This window comes from Panthera tigris, chromosome C1 (genome assembly GCF_018350195.1).
Source record: "Panthera tigris isolate Pti1 chromosome C1, P.tigris_Pti1_mat1.1, whole genome shotgun sequence".
Classification (NCBI taxonomy): domain Eukaryota; kingdom Metazoa; phylum Chordata; class Mammalia; order Carnivora; family Felidae; genus Panthera; species Panthera tigris.
In genome coordinates, this window is record NC_056667.1 from 218,362,074 (window position 1) to 218,381,827 (window position 19,754).

At 54.3% G+C, this 19,754-nt stretch overlaps 1 protein-coding gene across 1 annotated transcript in view; it reads right to left on the reverse strand.

The window, feature by feature from the left end:
* Positions 1-19,754, reverse strand: part of NDUFA10 (NADH:ubiquinone oxidoreductase subunit A10) — a 51,684-nt gene that overhangs the window by 10,955 nt on the left and 20,975 nt on the right. Inside the window, exon 9 of the mRNA XM_042995882.1 lies at positions 13,921-14,029. Coding sequence (XP_042851816.1) covers positions 13,921-14,029 — 109 coding nt within the window. The remainder of the gene's footprint in view (positions 1-13,920; positions 14,030-19,754) is intronic.

The following is a 19,754-nucleotide window of genomic DNA, read 5'->3' on the forward strand; positions in this document are numbered from 1 at the left end:
CCCGAAGGGCTGGCTGACGGGACGCAGCCCCAGTGCGTCCTCCGGGAACCTCCACCCCCAATCGCAGATAACCTCTGTGCCAGGCGGTTCGTTTACAAATGGGAATAACGACAACGGTGCCTTCCTGTGGCAGCAGCACGGGGCCTCGCCCACAGCTCACAACTGGCCGCCCTCGTACTGCAGCCTCCCCGTCAGCCCTGCCTCTCAGCTCTCACCCCTGCCCCGGGACCCTCCAGCCTGCACCCCAGCCGTCCCCTCAGAGCCCCTCTCCTTCTCACTGCCGACCACCAGGAGGGCGCCAAGGCCCTCGGAGGATCTGGGCCCTGCTGCGTACCCGCTGTCTGCCAACAGAAGGCCCTCGCCAGCCAGGACGGCGTCTTCCGAACCATCACCCCAGACCTCCGCCCTTGACGCCCTTCCTTAGGAGGGTGCCACCAGAGCTGATCTCTGAGCCCCGCCTTTCCCTAAAGGTGAGTCTAAAACTCAGCTCAGAGGCTTTCTTGTAGACAGTGAGTAATCCCAAGTGAAGCCCGCGGTTCAGCATAAAGGACTGACGAAAGTCCGTTCTACCTCTTCTTGTCCTCGCCTGAAGCTGGACGGAGCCTGTCGGGCCCTGTGCCCCCCACAGGCAGGTCCTCTACTGGGCCAGCGGCCCACCGGCAGGGGTCTCTGGCGCGACAAGAGCCTCAACCACCGGATCTCACGAAGTGGTGTCCACTCCCGCTCAGGGCGACCGCTCCTGCAGGCGCTGGGGCCCGCCTGCGCACTGTGCCCACGGCCCTGAGGGCGGCCACAGCTGCTCGGCGGGCCGGCGACCCCTTCTGCACCCCTGCAGTCTCTGCCCACCTGCTGCGCCCACCCTCCCGTACCTTCTCCCTCACTTCCTGCCGGCTCTTGCCCTTGTGCTGCAAAAACACTGAGATCTCGGCCTTTCGAGATAGAACAAAATACGGGAAAGCCCGCTGCCACCGCTCTGCCCAAACTCTCGGTCGAGGGCCAGCAGCCCGCACCACCCCGACCTTCCCACAGCACCGACACAGGCGCCGTGCCCTCGGCCGCGGGGGCTGGGCCGGCTCCGGGGGCTCCTCCGCCTCACCAGCCCTCCTCCCCCGCCCCTCCCCCCGCAGCGGCTCCTGTTGGCCCAGGCCCCGGGCCACACGCTGCGGGGAAGGGGCAGCTCCTCCGGGGGCCATGGTACTTCCCCTGCCCCCCACCCTCCGAGGGGAACGGGTCATTACTTCAAACAGCCACGCCCATGGTGCTTGTCGCTGAAAACAGAAAGCGTGAGCCTGAAAAGGAGAACGGGGCTGAAATGCTTTGGCTGCGTGGCCAGAACACAGCGTGGGAGCAGGTACAGGAGCTCGGTGGGGGCGAACCCCGAGCCCCCACTGTGCCCCCAGCAGTCCTCACGCTTTACAAAGCTGGGCGGACGTGCTTCCACGAGCGTCCCCTAGGACGGCCTGACCGACAGGCAGTTACACGAGAGCGCCACTCCAGCATGCAGAGGGGACAGGCGTCCTCGGTGTCCAGCTGGTCCTGGAAAGTTCTCCAGTGAGACACCTCTTCTGGGTTCACTCAGTTAACACAGGATCCATTAGTAAGTGTGCCCGAGGCCCCACAATGAAGCCCGCTGTCAAAACAAGCAGCTGTGTGTCCTACAAACGCCCAGCTGGCACGTCACCGCCAATCCGCTTCAGAGCACGAGTCCTAGTGTCGCCTCTACCTGCACCCGGCACCACACCCACGACACGGCTCGAAGACACGAAACGCAGTGAGACAAACACCACGCCCGGCGCCTGCCCGAGGCGCCTGCCCCCGCGGTCACGGCCCTCCCTTGACCACTCTCCCGCACTTGAACCCTTCAACAACAGCGTCTTTCCTTGTAAACCTGTAGCGGGAAAGGGGGCCCTCGGGTAAGGGCACGGGAGCCAGGCCCCACCACGCCTCACCCAGACTCCTGAAACACCCCCCCTTCCCCACCCCCACTCGAGGGCCAGCGCATCAAGCGGAGCGATCCTTCCCGCGCGTAACACAGACGCGATCACCCTCAAAACACCGTGCTGGCTTCCGGTCTCACCAACACATCAGGCCAGTCTTCACAGCACGGCCTCCAGCCCCCTCTGACCCTGCCCTGCTACCTTCCCACCTCACCTCCAGCTCCGCCTGCCGCCCCACCGGCTCCGTTTCACGGGCGGGGGCTCCGTGCCCAGCCTGCAGGTGCGGGGGTCACCTGGCCGTGCGGGCGCCCTCTCTCAGAGCAGCTCCCACCGGAGACAGCTTCATCTCTGCCCCGCGGCACTCAGACGCCCTGCTACATACGTGCTTATCGTCTGTCCCGCCTTCCCCCAATCAGGATGCAGGCTCCTTGCGAGCAAGCTTTTGTTCTAGTCCCAGATGTGGCCCCGACGCTTACAACGGTGCCCGGCACAATAAATATTTGCCGAGCGGTGAGTGAGTGAATGTAAAATGATGACGGTTTGGGGGGAGGGACGGCAGCCAGCGTCAGGGGTAAACCGTCAGTGCTCACGGTATCTTCGTGCTCCCGAGATGCCCGAGCGCACCCTCTGCCTGGGATTCTCGGATGATAACATTAGACGGAGTTCCTTCACCAGCCAGGTCTCCCTTCTATGCCCTGCGGGTCGGGCACTGAACGAGTCCTGTCCTGGGGGTTCACCAGGCAAACACCTGTTGAGCACAGAGAGACACGGAGCTTCCGACTCAGACGCCCCGGAGCACGGACACGGGAAGCACCGGCACCAAAGCCGGCGTTCAGATCCCGTGGGAACCCAGCGGCTTTCCATCTCCAGCAAGGCAACAGCCCCAACGCCAGGAGAAAGCTCTTGATGTGAAACCTCTGGAAATGCTTTAAATGCACTGCTGAGCTCCTCAAGCAACAACAGGGGCTGAAAGCGAAGAGCAGACCGGAAGGCAGGATGGCGGGCTGTGGCCTCCTTGCCCCGGGGACATTTGGAGAGCCGCCCAGAGACAACAGGCAGGGCCGCGGGGCCGTGTGGGAAGGGGATTCTTGACGGACGCGCAGCACAGCTCCCGGGCGGCCACGGTCGGTCCTCACTCTGGCGTGGGAGCCCGGAGTCCCCGCACAGTCCCGGCTGCCCCGAGGAACGGAATGTTCGGGGCATACTCACACCAGAAGAGTAGCTGTTGCTTATCTGAATTCAAACTGAAGGGGGCATCTTGTATTTAGGAGGGACTCTCACTGAACGCCCACGGATATATGCCCACAGAGCATGAACTTCGCATCCAAAGTCTCCAAACACAGAAGGGAATAAGCCACCAAGGGTCAGAATCAGAGGACACGAGAAATGACCAAGTCTGACACTCTTCCAGACCTGACGTTACCACGTGCAGAATACAAGGAACTATGTATTTGAGACGCTTCAAGAAAGAGAAGCCAATGAAACCATAAGCAAGAAATAACATCCTGTCAATGAGATCAGAAAGCGCTGGCAGAAGCAAAAAGAGACTTAAACAGAGACCCAGAACAGCAAAGACAGAAAGAGAAGAAGGACCCTCAGAGGGAGAGGGGACCACAGCACTTAACTAAAAACAAAAGGTCGGCGCCCAGCTCCTGCTTCCAATAACCTCCTACCACAAGCCCCAGCAAGTTCAGGGTCTGGCGTGAAATACGCACAGCGTGTACTGGGGCTGCGACGCGCAGAGCTCGGCCCTCCTCTGGCTCCTCACGTCTCTACAAGCACAGGGCACACACTTTGCGAGGTCCTCACGAAACCAGGACTGTGACCTTGGTAGCTTCACCTTTACTACCTGAATCAGAGTCACACAAACTTGTCATGCCGTCGAGGCACTTTGGCTGAAACACATTTTCAACACTGAAACTAGTTTTCCCTGGAAAATGAGAAACTGGCCGGCAGGGTGGTGGGCTTCTGAGGGTCCTCCCGCAACGGCCCCCACCCCAGCAACTCACGTGTCCCAGGACATACGTGGCCACAGGATGCCCCCGGCTCTGACACCAAGCAATTCCTCCTCTTGAAGGAAACAATTCTCATGCGTCCCCACCCTGCTGTCCTCCAGGCAGCAGACCACGCGGTGCCTCGGGTGTCCCGGGGAGGACCGGCCTCACCTGCTGCTCCCTCAGGCATTTCTAGAAAGCAGTTCTGCAGCCTGGCCAGGGACCCCTCCTGGAACCACAAATCTCTCCAGTCCTACAACAGCTGCGGGAGAAATCAGCAGCAGGGGCTTTGCCGCTCCTCCCCAGAGGCCCCGCCACGTGCTGTCCAAGGGACACCTGGTAAGAACTGATGCCCATGTCTTCAACGTCCAGACGAAGTACTCTGCCAACGAGGACAACAGTTACCGGTATTTACGATCTATCTAAATTCAATCCGTCACTGTTTTGTGTTTTGTTTTATTAAGTAGGCTCACACCCAGTGTGGAAGCCCAACACGGGGCTTGAACTCGTGACCCTGAGATCAAGACCTGAACTGAGATCAAGAGTCAGACTCTTAACCAACTGAGCCCCCAGGTGCCCAAACTGATCACTGCTTTAATATCAAGCAACTGAATTTCCTTCAAAAACATCAGGATCCCTCTAAATGTTCACACGATTCCTACTCAGTGGACAGATGTAAAGTGTGCGGTGTGCATGCAGACTGTAGAAAGGGAGCGTGCACATTTGCGTGGCCTCGGCTAGGGGGTCAAGGCTGACACCAGCAGGGAGGAGGCAGGTTTACGATCCGTGAAGGGATGGAACCGGTGCTTCGCCTCTGCAGGCTCTCTCCCCCAGAACATAAACACCGGCTCACCCTGAGAAAAAAAGGCAGACACACTCCAAGTGAGGGACGCCCCACCCAACACCTGACCGGTCCTCCTCAGAACCGTCACAAGGACTAATGGAGATCTGACCCACCGTCACGGCCAAACGGAGCTTTTGGAGACGTGGCAACTTACTGTCACACCGTGTCCTGGATGGGATCCTGGAACAGGAACATGGCATTAGGGAAGAAGTGAGGAAATCGAGGAAGGTATGGAGGTACGAGTGCTGGCTGATGCACCGTGACAACACGCCTCACGAACATGACGTTAGTACGGGAAACTGGGGGCGGGTGCGTGAAACTCCCCCGCGCCTTCACGATGTTTCTGTAAATCTAAAACTGTTCTAAAAAATGGAGTTATTTTTTAAAATGCTTACAAACTTTAAAAATCAATTAAAACGTCCAGCATTTCTCAACATTTAATTAATATCGTAAGTCTGGGGCTCCTGGGCAGCTCAGTCGGTTAAGCGTCTGACTTTGGCTCAGATCATGATCTCACGGTTTGTGGGTTCAAGCCCCGCGTCAGGCTCTGTGCTGACAGCTCAGAGCCTGGAATGTGCTTCAGATTCTGTGTGTCCCTCTCTCTCTGTCCCTCCCCTGCTCACGCTCTGTCTCTTTCTCTCTCTCTCAAAATAAACATTAAAAAAACCCATTAAAACTGTAAGTCCAATATAGTAGATTCTCTTAATACTCACAGATTAAATAACACGCAAAACACAGTAACAATAAAAAACTGCCAGATACTGCCACCATGTCTCTGGTTAAAATGGCTGTCACATCCAGCTCCCGGTGGACCAGTGAGGACAACATGCCCCTCCTGAGCCACCAGGAGAGACAGGCAACATGAGGGAAACACCTGAGCGAAGGCACCAAGGTGGGGAGGCTCCAGGTCCCAGCGAAGAAAGGGGAAAAGGCGAGTTGCCTGGTCTCCACATGCCTCCCTCCCAGGGCTCGCCTGCTCTCAAAGGCGGTTGCTGGGAAGCTGAGGGCACCATGGGAGGGGACGGTGGGCACAGTACGGTGGGTCAGGACCCACCAGAGCAAGGGCCCCACTGAACGCACTCCCGTCGGTAAGGGCAAAGGGGGAACACGGCAGACCCTCACAAGCCCAAGTGCAGCACCCACGGGCGGTTTCTCAATGGACTCGGGGACCCGGCCCTACTTTAGGTGCCAGGGGACAGCACCTACGTCCTCTCCAGAGTAAGGTAACACCACCAGAGCTTTGAGCTATCTTTGATGGCTGGAACGTAAAGAAAAAACGAGGCACACCAAAAATAAGACTAAATGACCAAAAATGAAAGGACGGGGAGAACCAGGCAGTGTAGACAGATCTAAAACAGGAAAACGAAGGGACGGAGAGAACCAGGCAGTGTAGACACATCTAAAACAGGTGCAGGTAGTGCAATTACCCGGTCTGTTCAAGAAATCAGATGACAAAATGATTTCAGCAAATAGCTTGAAATTAAAAAAATGGCAATTCTAGAGCCAAGAAGGACTACGATTAAAATTAAAAACACAAACAGGAAATGCAGGTTGAGAGGCAGGCTGGGAAGAGCTGAAAAGGCTAGTAACTGGGGGACGGACAAGAAGAACACACCCAGGCTCCGAGAGAAAACAGGGTGCGGAAAACAGAGAAGAGTGCGAGGGCACGGAACGTGCGGAAAAGGCCCACGGGGCTAACTGGGGCCCCAGAAGGGGGCAGACAGGGAGTGGGGCACAGGCCACACCGAGGACGCACCAGCAGACCTTTTCCAGACAATGTTAGGAACCTCGAGCCAAGCAGAGACCAAAGTGGAGATGTGCGTGGCGGGGGCACCGGCAGGGGCTGGGGACGTCAGTGGTGACGGTGGCGGACAGGCACGGCAGGACACCGGTCACACACAATGGTCAGCTCGGGAAGCACAGGGACCGAAGCCGTGAGAGCCCAGCTCCTCGCTCCGTGAGGACCTACGAGTGGGGGGCGAAGAGGACGGATCCCGCGGGGCTGCTATGGGCCCAGAGTCGCCGGCACCCGGCACGGGAGGAGAGTGAAGCACAGGCACGCGGGCGAACACGGGGGTCCCGGGAGCCCCCCGGCCTGTGTCCCCTGCGGCACAGCCAAGTAAGTGAGTGCACAGGGACAGGAGAAAGCACTCGCACACAGCGGAGCGCTAACCAGCACTGGAGGAAGAGCGACAGCATTAGCAGGTGACCATTTGGCAACCGTCGTGTTAGTAACTGAGCCACGGAAATTGGCGGATGTTAGAGCCACCGGGTGAGAGTCTGATGACGAAATGGACGTTTACGAAGCTTCAAAGTACTTTCCCGGAAAACATTTATATAAGTTACAGGGAGTAAGAGACTGACAGTGAACACATCATCTCCGCCAAGTCATCAAAGTCGACGTACGTGGGGAGGGGGCCCACGGGAACTGCGCCGTCTGAGAAGACGTGACGAATCCTGGGACGTCCCTACAAGAAGGCACACAACTGAAACCTGGTTCCGGGGAAACCAAACGGAGGGGCATGCAAAAACCGCCTGTCCCGTCCCCTCAAAAAGTGTCCCAGAAAGCCTGAGGAACGGATCCGATTCACGCCCTAATCACATGCAGGCCATGAGCCTGCGCCGGGTCTTTCCGCCCGCAAGAGCATCGCTCTCAGAGGCACAACGGTTACCCTCAAAGGGGTCTCTGGGTCAGAGGCGGAAAGACGCGAGCGCTCACCTCCCGGTGTGGAGAGCGGCACGCTGGTTGTGAAGGAACACGTCCTCGTTTGCAAGAATTACACGCCAAAGCCACGGTTCTGTCCTTACAGCAGATTCCTGGGCCGCGCCCCCAGAAGCCCCGTCCAGTAGGCCCGGCGTGGGGCCCGAGAACCTGCATTCCTAAGGAGAGCCAGCGATGCTGGTGCAGGGACCACACTGGAAATCTCTGCGCGAAGCGTTTGCAGCCAAGATGCCGTCGTGTGGAGCACGGGCACTGGTTCAGCGCGAGTTAGTTTTCTATTCCTGCTATTTCTGGAAGTTCAACACATCCCGAAATGAAAGGGGGGATAAAACGAAGATCATAAAGACCATTTTAAACTCAGCGAGAGGATTTTCTGTCAGCCACGACTCTTCAGGCAGGACAAGGACACGGAGCGAGAGCACGGAGAGCGGGGCCCTGGGCAGACCCGCGGGAGCGCCGGCCACAGAAAGCGGAGACCGGAGCGTCGCGGGGGCTGACGGCGCACCGAGCGGGCAGTCGGAAAGAGGGTGACAGCGGCACGAGAGCCAAGGGCCGGGCGAAGGGAGGAAAAGCCCCGAGGCCCCCGTCCCGGCCTAGAGGTCTAGTTCACCGTGGACCCCACTAAGTCAAGGACACATACTTCGCCACCAGGCTGGCTACTAACAACTAAGAGAATGAGAGCCAGGAAGCAAACGGAGGGAGGAAATGGAATGAAAACAAACAAAACCCTGAATCCGAAAGAAGGCAAGAAAGGAAAAAAATCAAAAGCAGGTAAGAAACACACAAAACCCCAAGTGAGAGGCGCCCCTCAGACACGGCAGCGGCACGAGACGCGAGCGGGTACACCTTCCGCGCACGGACCGCACGGGCTGAAGCACACGCGTTTCCAGGTGCACGGCGCCATCGTGGATCCGCACAGAGAGCGACAAGCACACAACACGGGGGACGTGTGACGACACAGGCTCGGAGCGCGTGAGACACAACCCCAGGCCCGACAGACGTGACGCCTCGCCAACAGGGGCACACTTCCACGCAGCTCGCACGGCACACCAGCACGGAGGACGGCGACGCGAGTCCTGCCGTGACACGCGTCACCTCGGGATGCCAGCGGGACGCCGCGCACAGCACAGGGAAGGGGCACTCTCTTCTGGGACTGCGAAACGTCACCAGATTGACCAAATGCTGAGCTGAAAAGTGAGCCTCAGTCACATCCAAGGATCGGAATGATAAAAAGTATGTTTTGGATTACAGTAGAATTAAGCCAGAAATCAGGAACAAAAAGATAGTTAGAAAGATCCCAACTGCTTTTAAATGATCCAGTAGAACTCAAATGAGTTACTGGTGTACACAGAAGTCAGATTAAAATCAGAAAACATTCTGAGTTAATGACAGGGAAAACGCAACACAGAGACTTAAGAGCTCAAATTAAGCCAGGTCTGGGGGGCAGCGTGTCCAGCCTTCCACATACCTGTTCAAGAGCAAGACAGGCTGAAAAACCAATGACCCATCTGTTCATCATAAGAAGTTTGAGAGACAGCAAATAAAAGAGAAAAAAATCGGCGAACCAGACTGTATAACGGACGATACCAAACAAACCGTTCCTTGGATGCTGAGCTCCTTCCAAGAGCGAAGGAGGAGAGAGACACCAGGACTGGCCACAGGGCTGAGGACGGGGATGGCGGTCACCCTCCAGCCCACTCGAGTTGAAAGCATAAAAGAGAACATTGTAAACAACTGCACACCAGGAAATTAGGAAATCTAAATGAAATGGGGGCCAATTCTGTGATAAGTACAACTTCCAAAACCGAACCCAAGAAGGGACAAGATGCTGAATATTCCGTGTCTATCAAAGCAACTGGAGCCAAAATCGGGAATTTTCCAACAGAGCCCCACCAGTCAACCCATGCACATGCTAGAGGAAGCCGTGACGCGCCCCTTCTGCAAACTCTTGCAGAGAACAAAAAACGAAGGTGCCGCCTCAACTCCGTGTCATGTGTCAGTGTGACCCCGACAACACCTGAGGACGATCATCACAAGACAACTACGATCTCTCAGGAACACAGGTACAAAAGTCCTAAATCAAGTACGTGAGTTGGGTTCAGCTCCAGATGAAGAGGTTAATGCACACAAAAGGGGGACTGACTCCCCCAGACCGAGATCTGTGTCCCTCTAGAAAATCAACTGGTAAGATTGAGCTCATGAACAAAAAAAGGAGAAAAGCATCGTCTGGGGCAGACACAGGTGATCAGACTCGACACCCACACAGGACGGAAATTCAACTACTAGTCAAATGGAACTTCCTTCAGCTCCTAAGGGAGAATATCTACCGCTAACCCACAGCAGCATAACCCCTACTGGTGAATTACTGAGGTCAGAAACATCAGCCACTGTCACAGCGCCTACTTGCCCATGAACCAGAGATCCAGCCAGCCCATCAAGGCAAGGGGAAACAGGTGGCATAAAGGTTAGAAAGAAGTGACGCTGCCGTTACCTGCTGGCACGCGTTTTCCTTTTTCTTTCCCCACGCTGGGACTTTTAAGTGTTGCCCACAACTGTCATTACAAAGGCTGGGGCCGCGGGTCAACCGGAAGCCTCCTTGCTTTGAGCAGCGTCCCACCACAGTGGTGAGCAAAGCCACTCAGGGGTCCCATCCACCGCAAGGACACCCCCCCGCCCCATCCATGGCGCGGCAGAGGGGTCCGCCCATGCTCCACAGCGGGGCACTGCCCTGCCCGCTCCTCACACGGGATGACAAGAGTCTCGTGTTCTGGATGCCAGTCCTGCTTTGCTGGGATAATCCAGCTGTTTCTCACTTACACAAAGAAACGTACATAAAGCTACACTTTATTGTTTATTTTTATTTTTTAAGAGAGAGAGAAAGCGTGAACGCAAGTGCTAAAGGAGCAGAGGGAGAATCTTACGCAGGCTCCACGCTCACGACTGTGACATCATGACCTGAGCCTAAATCAAGAGACGGACGCTCGACCGACGGAGCCACCCAGGCGCCCCAAAGCTACACTTTATTAACAGCCGTGTATCAACAGAAAAATTCCTACAGGCACTACCAATCCCCACTTGGGAGAATAACTAACGGAATAAAACACACACTCAACGTACACTCCGTGAAAACGGTGACGCAGTTTGGTTTTCTGCCGCCCCCTCAACCCCCTGACCTCACTCTCTTCCTCCACGTGTGCTCACCACCCGTGAGCTCCACTAGCTCCGCGACTCCAAACGTCAACCACACGCTGACCACCCCGAAATGTGTACTTACAAGTCCTGCTTTCTTGCAAACTGCAAACTCACCGCACGTAACCGATTCAGCATCTCTTCATGGGGATCGTAAGCATCTCCAACACCCCCAACGACAAATCCTTCATCCTTCACGGAAACCTGTGTCTCTGTTTTGCCAACATCCGCCAGTTCCAACTCAAGTCCTAGTTCCCTAGTCCTAGTCCTAGTGAGTCCCTAGTCCTAGTGAGGCCACCGCCTAGCAAACAGCTTACTTCTCTCTCTCTTTCCAATACAAAATTTCAACAGACTGTTGGTTCTACCCATAATAATGGCCACTTTTTGAAACCCGTGCGAGGACCACCCTGGTCTGAGCTAATGCTACCTCTCCGTCTATCTTCCTATTAAGTTTCCTAGCTAGCCTCATTGCTTCCGTCCATACCCCTACTCAATCTACTCTCAAATCCGACACCACCATATTCCCATTACAAAATATGCAATTTTCCTCCTGCACCTTCTTCCACGGGCCCAGGAGGCCTCTCTTTGGCCTCCCCCGTCTCTTTACCACTTCCCCCTCCCTGCCCCTGCTCCAGCCTCGGCACCGTGCTGGAAGCGCCGAGCCTCACCTCTGCATCTGCCCGTCTCCCCTCCCGGGCCTTTCCCCCAGAACCCACCCCTGCTCCTCTCACCTCCTGCAGCTCTCCGCTCACAGGCCACCTTCTCAGTGTGCCTCTGGGAGCAAGACCCAGGCTTTCCAAATCCAGCCCCCACCTGGCAAGGCTCTGCCCTGCCCTCTTCTGGGAACTCAGGTTTCTACACAGCACCTGCCACCATTGAACAGACTCTCAGTTTTACTCTCTAGGTCCTTCCACCCTGACGTCAGCTCCACGAGGGCAGGGGCTCTTGCCCATCCTGTGCACCGCGATGGTCCCCCGCACATACCCGGAAAGCACGCGGCGGACTGGATAACTGAACTGATGACCAAAGGCAGCGAACGTGCGGGAGGACGACGTGAAAACGCCTGACGCCTATGGAACGTTAAGCCAGCAGAGCGCGGCACAGCCACGCAGCTCACCGGAGGCCCCTGCCCTGCTCCAGCCACAGCTGTGTGCCCAATCTATTGCTTACATTTAGAAAAACTGAATGCCCTTTGTCACAGTAAGTTTAAAGAGGAAACTGTATCGGTAATTCAAGTGGAAAGCCAGTACCACCCACCATAAACGAGAGAGCACAACAAGAAACTATAAAAAAGGGCTTATTGCTAAATTCTACCCACATATCAGTGACTGCAAAATCTCTGAGCCTGCGGCCCACTGCTTTCTTGTTTAAAAGTGAGGTCATCAAGGGGCAGCTGGGTGGCTCAGGCGATTAAGTGTCCGACTTCGGCTCAGGTCACCATCTCCCGGTTTGTGAGTTCGAGCCCCACGTCGGGCTCTGTGCCGACAGCTCAGAGCCTGGAGCTGCTTCCGAGTCTGTGTCCTCTCTCTCTCTGCCCTGACCCCACCAGCGCTTTGTTTCTCTCTCAAAAATAAAATTAAAATGTTAAAAAAAATTTTTTTAAAGTGAGGTCATCAAAAGTAACAGAAATGTTACAGACATGTTATCAGTAATCAACACGCTCACACAATCAGATGAATTTTTTTAAAAATTTAAAAGGGCAAAAATTTCTCACTAGATAACTTAATACCCATCTGGTTTTAAATTTCCTGTGCGTGCACCCCCTTCAAGCCCACAGCGCCAGTGGTATGGACCAGCACATGACACCCGGGAGACGGTGGACACCCTTGGGGCTCCAGTGGGGGACGAGGCTCCCTGGAAGCCAGAGGGAGCGTGTCCCAGGGTCTGGCGGGGTCCCAGGCAAGGGGAGCCAGGGCGGGGCCGGAGGGGCGGGGCCGGAGGGGGCGGGGCCAGGTTTTGCCTGCACACCTGCAGCTCTGGCAACTCGGGAGAGGACCCAGGGAGATAGAGAGGAAGCCACGGTGCCAATCCGAGCACAGCGCCGGCTGCCTGGAAGGTGGGAGTCGTGAGGACACAGAACAAAAGGAGGCCGCCTGTGCCCTGGGCTCCGCAGGACCTGGAGAGCCATCAGCTGCAGAGCGGAGCCACCAGCAAGCACAGGCTCTCCCACCTGTGCAAGAGCCACGACAGAGGCAGCAGGGAGGAGCCAGCCCGGCCCCCACGGCCCCCACGGCCCCCACAGCCCCCCAGAGCTACACGCACTTAGGTGCTACGACACTCAGAAGAGACGTGCAAACGTACTAAGCGTGGGCACTGCTGAGTGACAGCTGCGTGGGTTTACTGCGTACTTCCCCACATCTCCACGCTGAATAAACTCACTTTCAAAACAACCAAAAGTACTTAAAGAAAATGCCGAGTATCCCAAGTAAGACAGTGAGCAATGGGATATACTCGGACACCCGATCGGTGCGTCAAGCAATGCGCTAGCATTCTAGAGATGCAGAAATACCTAAGATTTCAACTGAGCTAAATGCTGGCTGCTTAGCCTGAAGAGCTAATTTGAATACAATCATTTCACACATTTGCCAATAACAAACCCAGTGACAGTGGGTGTAGACACAATCCTGCTCTTATTCTCGATCCGACGTCAGGATCCCCAGGGGAGGCTCCCCTCACCCGCCGGCGTCTAGAACACAACTGGTTTAAGTGTCCTCTAGGTTCGTGGGATTTTGGCAATGATTCTCCAAACTGTTCTGAAAACAAGTGATTCACTACAAAGGTATGGAAAGCAGATAAGATCCAAAACCCAGTTGGAGCCCCCGAGCTCGGCCTCACGCCCGCCCCGCAGGCCTCCTGCACAAACACGCCTTCGTCCTCCACGGACACGTGTCCCGTGAGGAGTGAGGCAGCACCCCAAGGAAAATCTGACTCTGGAGAAACGTAGACAAGGGCTAAAGAGGAGACAACGTTTCCACATCAAGAGAAATTGCTGCCCAGGAAGGCCACGTGCCACACGCGCTCCCCAGGGTGGCTCACTGCCCACGGCCAGGGCCGTCCAAGAAGCTTCACCGGCTTTGGACGGAGTGAGGAGGGGAGGAGAATTACTTCAAGGGAAGGGAAGCTCTTTCACTAAAACCAACACACAAAAAAACCAACAAAAGCCACTCTCTGGAGAAGTGACCTTGGTACAGTCGTGGGGGCCCAGCAGCCAGCGCTCCTGGTTCAAAATCTCACCTCTGTGAATTTCTGGAAGATGCGGTCACTCTGGTGAGCTCCGATCGTGATTTCTGGGAGATAGATGGGAATGGTTGTGTAATTCAGCACCTCCAGCTTATTCTGAACCCTACAAAATAAGACAAACACAGATCACGCTAAACCGTAAAATAAAGACACAAGCCTTTTAAAATAAAGACACAAGGCTTTTCAAAACACCCAAGTTACAAAATTCACACGTGCAAATAAACGCCATCCATCCCAGCATTCCTCTGGGAGCCAACTTTCACCTCAGAGACCATGTGGTCTGTGTGCACCTGCTCTTCTGAAATGACCTTCAGAACCTGAGGGAGAGTCTTCCAAAAGGCTCAAAGGCCACAGAGGACGGCCTTTCGGGAATGGAGGAGGTGTGGGAGACACATAAAAGGAGCCACGGTGTGCTTTAGACACAGGAATGGCCCAAAGAAAAAAAACTAAACCCAACGCCATCTGTAACAGGGCCGTGCAGTGTGCCCTTGTTAAAAGCGTACACAATTCGTGAATCCCGAGGGAAAGGCGGCAAGGAAGTCCAGTTCCCCCAAATTCACCACGCAGCGTCCTCCTTCTCTGCCTGAGAGACTCCAGGAGAGCAATGCCATGGGCAGGTCCGGAGCACGTGGTGGGGAGCCACACGCAGGACGGCCAGGTGCACCCTTGCCTATAAAGGTCTAACGCTCCTTGTTTCACTATTTTATTTTGCGAAAACATTTACATTGTGTTGTAACTGCTTATTTCAAATTAAACTTAGTCTGAATATGACCACCGTCCTTGAAGGCGAAAAGCATTTTGAGGGCTTTTAGGAAGAAACACTTAAATAAAGTCTCCTTTCTGAAGGGCTCAAAACAAGGAAATAATTATTTTAAATGACCACTTTCCCATTAATGAGTTATAATGGCAGAAGATGTTTCTATCCATAATGGCCCAAATGGAAGTTCTTCAAATGCATCTGGCCTTCAGCTACTTTGTGATAAAGAGTCCAGGCCCATGTAAACCCAAGGCCTAGGCACCCTGGCACCCGGGGCACACCGCCACCGCCAGAACAACCCAATTTGAACCCCGAGCCCAGCGCCCCCAGGCCCTCCCCTGTGGAGGACCACACACCCCGAGAACCCGCAGCAGGCTGGACGTGGACGGTGGGAAAAGGCAGCGCCTGAGTGTCACCAGTACAAACTGTGTCACTCAGACACGGACTAATAATGACCCAACGGCAAACATTACCCGAGGAGTCTTCCTAAGTGTATTTACGTGGACATCCACTGATTGCGTAAGTGGCCACAACAGACACGCTCGGAGGAGGAGAGCTATTTCTTACCTCTCCCAGGGAGCTGCTCACAGAACGTGTGGCCTTGTGAGCACGTGCAGATAACGCCCAAGTACACATCTCCTTATTTTTCACACAAGTGGAATTATTCTTACTTTTTATTTTACAAGGATAATTTTTAAAGTGACCTCATAATAAACAATTTACACTAAAAATGAAATTAGTATTTTTAAATGCTACCAGATATCAAGGTGGAGTTTGATTGGGTTTTCTCAGTAAGTTCCAAAAACCTGAAACATTCTGGAAACCCTGAAAGACCTTCCTGGCCCGGGAGCTGGTCCGCAGCACACAGAGCGACAGTGCCATCTAGGCTCCGTCGGGCCGAAGGAGAGCTTACACGAAAGCCCCCAAAACGGTGTCTCTTTGAGCAAACACGCTTCCAACTGGTTTGGAACATTAAAAAAAATACCCACTGCCGCTGTTCTCACTGAAACGTGGCTAAGCGCCTGTCCACTTGTCGCCGTGAGCTTAAAGGGGACCCGTTACGAAGAGCCCACGGTGTCACGTCTCCACCAAACGCCAGGAGTCGTAACCTCCAATCAACCACAGATTCACTCCAGATGGAGGAGAAGTGAGGCACGGGAAACCTTTTATGACCCAGGGAGCAAAAAGAGGAGACAGAAAACATTCTGTTCACAAAGCACTTAGTCTAATTGAAGAGAACTCAAAAACTGGCTGAGGATAATATAACCTCTTAACATCATGAGCCAAAGTGCCCGAAGAAGCGAGGGCGTACCCGAGCCTGATTTACAACACAAGATGCCATGCCACGCACTCTACAAGAGTGAGGCAGGAAAAGAGAGAAAAAATGAACCGTAGATAATGTTTTATGACTCGAACTGTTTCCCAATCAACAGAATGTCTACCCTTGCTCCTAAAACATGTCCAAAGGGTACTGGTTAGTCCCTCCCAAACCGCAAAGTTCTGTCCGAACGCTACACTTCTGATACCAAACTCATACCCCACAGTCTCTGTAACTGAAACTTCCTACCATGAGGACCTTCTCCTAGAGTCACAGGAAACAGAAGTCTCCATGAGGAGGCAAACTGGGGGGGCGGGAAGGCCCCGGCTCTGGGGAAGCAGGGCCCTGCACACGTGGAGCCATGCCTGGCGACCGGGGTCTCGAGCATGGGAATGAAAGCAGCAGAGGCAGGCGCCGGTAAGTCACGGACCACGCGTATGGACACAGAATGCCATCAAGGTTGAAAAAGACAGTGGCGGTCCCTCGGCATAAGCACACACACACATGATCGTACACCAGCATTCGTAACTGGCGTGGAACAAAAAGGCTCTAGACCAGTAATTTGGTCAGGTTCTAGACAAAATGGGTGTGACTGGTTAAGTGGCGTGTTTATGGCACTTAACTTAGAAAATCGGTCGTGATTTTCACCGGACTCCCCCAAATTAAGAAATGATGCTCAAATGAAAATAAACAGTTACCATGGTACACTGTGATGAGATATCCGGGCGTCAGGGGCAGGGGGACAATAAACTGGGAGGAGAGGACAGGCCATTTTTAGTAAAATAAATGAAAACAGTTAATTGAATGCTATAATCTGTAAACTTGAAGGGAATTACTGAATCCTTCTCTGCTCCAATAACAACACAACTAAATAACTACTAAAATTATGGTCTTAAGACATCAATTTTGGACACAGTCTGGAATCAAATTAACACACATTCCAGATAACGTTTAGACAATGGCACCGTGGGGGCGCCTGGGCGGCTCAGTCAGTTAAGCATCCGACTCTTGATTTTGGCTCAGGTCATGATCTCCCGATTCAGGGGGTTGGTTAACTCCTGCGTCGGGCTCTGTGCCGACAGCGCGGAGCCTGCTTAGGATTCTCTTCCTGCCTCTCCCCTGCTCATTCTCTCCAAATAAGTAAGTGAAGTTAAAAAGAAAATGACACTGCTATCAGTGGAACAAGTCAAGAGGCCCTAGCGCATCACCAGCCACAGGGGGTGGGGACACCGGGACAGCCACCTTCCCTCACGTGGTATTTCACGTCTGTGTCCAGCAGTAGCTAACACTGAAAAGAATCACACAGAAATCCACAAGCTAGCACGTGGCTGTTAAACTTTGAAGTTAAGAGAAGGTACTCAGGGGTGGGGGGGAAAGGTGGCTACAGCCAGGCTCAGAAGAAGGCTAGGACTCGTAGATAATTACCGGGCCGGTGGGGGAGACAGAAGATTCAGGAAGAGGCAGAAGGACATCAAAAGGACTCTGAACTGATTCCCAGAAACTAAATGTGGATTCATGACAAGACAAAGATAAGCCCCTGAAGGATTCTGAGGAAAGGGAATGCAGGGTCACGGTGACATTTTCATGAAAATTAACCTGCTAGGCGTGTGCACACGGGACAAGCAGTGGGAAGAAATAACTAAGCACAGCATGAAGATCAAGAACGAAGGGGCAAACCGCCAAGGCAGCAGGAGTCACAAGAGAAAAGGGCAGGGAGAGAAACCACTGGAGACAGCGCAGACCCTAGCACGTCCCTTAGGGTATGGCGGGGGCGAGGCAGCCGGCCAGGAAAAGGAGGGTCCAAGCGGGATGCCGGCTGCAGAGGCGACGGCCCCACCAGGATCCAAGCCTGAGCCACCGGGCGGAGGGAAGGCAGCACGGTCTGTGCACACGACCGCAGGCAGGGTCGCGTCAGCCCATCCACGCCCCTGTCGCCTCCGGGGGCGGGCCAGACCCCTGTACAGTGAGGAGGGCCCCCACCAGACAGGAGTGCGGTGGAATCGGAAAGCGCTTCCGGAACACCGTCCGGACACAGTGCTGACACCGTGACTGCGATTCAGGCTCACGCCTCGAGGCCTCAGACCTACACGGAGACACTAGGCAGCAGCTGAGAGAAAGGACACTGCGTTTCCAGCAAGGCCCCGAATGATGTAGGAGGTAAGTGACCTCACTGAGGTAAATGTACAAAAACACCTGAACATACAACCGTCTCGACACAGAAACTCAACCAGAGTTTTCAAAACCAGAGACTGCAGTTTTTAGCTCCAAGTAAAAAGCTTGAAAGTCCCCACTCTCATCCGCACAACAAATATCCCTGACAACCAACCACCTGCTCTGGAAGAAGAGCAACGGTGTGCCGGGAGGTGCTGGTGCGTGGCAACGGTGCCATCTGGGTGGTGGGGAGCAGAAGGGAGCACCCCGCCGAGGCCCCCGTCCCGCCCCCCCCCACCCGCCCCTGCACGCCTGTGGCCACAGACCTGGTCACCCCTCACCGGCCCACAGACCCACAGGCAGAGAAGCCACGGGGATGTGGATGAACCGCCCGTTCTCCCTGACATCTCCAGAACATTCCATCCACACCGTGCTCACACTCCAGCGGAGCACGAATCCAGAGCATATAAAAGTTCCTGAGCATATAAAAGGCCTTCGCAGAACTCAGTGTGTTCTCAGACCACAAGTGCAGGCACAGCAGAGGGAGGCTGCCAGCACCGAGTGCACGTGGGAGATCTGAAGTTGAGCGTCCAGGCCTCTGCCCCAGGAGACCAGGGAAAAGACGACCGAAGCCTCGAAGGAAGCAGAGTGAAAAAAGAATAATAAAAGCTAGAGCAGAAATCAGACTGAAAACAGACAACAGAGAAATTCAAGAAAACAAAAAGCTGGTTCTTTAAAAAGATCAATAAACGTGAAGAGAAAATTCACAAACGACAAACAGGCAACCGAAATACAAACTGTTTGAAGTTCAGGGTTCATAAAATGCAAAATAAAGCAACCACTCGTCTTTGGTGTCAAAGTCACACGTGTCTGCTGTCTGTTCCAACTACGCGGTCCGTCCAGGACTCCGGGGGACGGTCGAGCGTGCAGCCTGGCTCGCCTTTTCTGGAGAACGGTTCTGCGAGAGAGAGCTGTAAGCTGTGTTCACACGACCTCACCCAGTCCCTCCGCCTTTACACCCGGCGTGGAACAGACACATGTGCAACGTGCTTGCTGATTACGAACAGGAAGGGATCAAAGCAACCCGAAAAATCAAAATTAAAGAAACGGTAAGTGGATTAGGGCAGCATCTCAGGAACGGACCAACTTTACTTGTAAACCCAGACAGTAAGTACTTCAGGCTCTGAGGGCTTCAAAGAGTTTCTGTGGCATAAACCAGTTTTCTCTCACGATCCTTTAAAAATGTAAGAACGATTCTTGGCAGCTGAGGGCTGGATTTGGTCCACAGGCCACAGTTTGCCAACCGCTGACTTGTATCTCCATCAAAGGGTTCAAACAGCATCCCCAAGCAGCCATCAAGAAATCAAATTTTTAAGTTTTCACTAAGAGAGGGACATGCTTATGATGTTAAAATCTAGAATACAAAGACACATACGAGATAACCTGTATTTAGAAAGATGAGCTCACACATTTACAGCCTGCCACCCACGGTCAGGAATCACAGGTGATCCTGGACTTGGGCCTCCTCCCTCTCTATGGTGAGTGGTGTGGCTCCCACCCCCGACCCACTGGGGCCGACGGTCATTTCAGTGTTCTTCACCC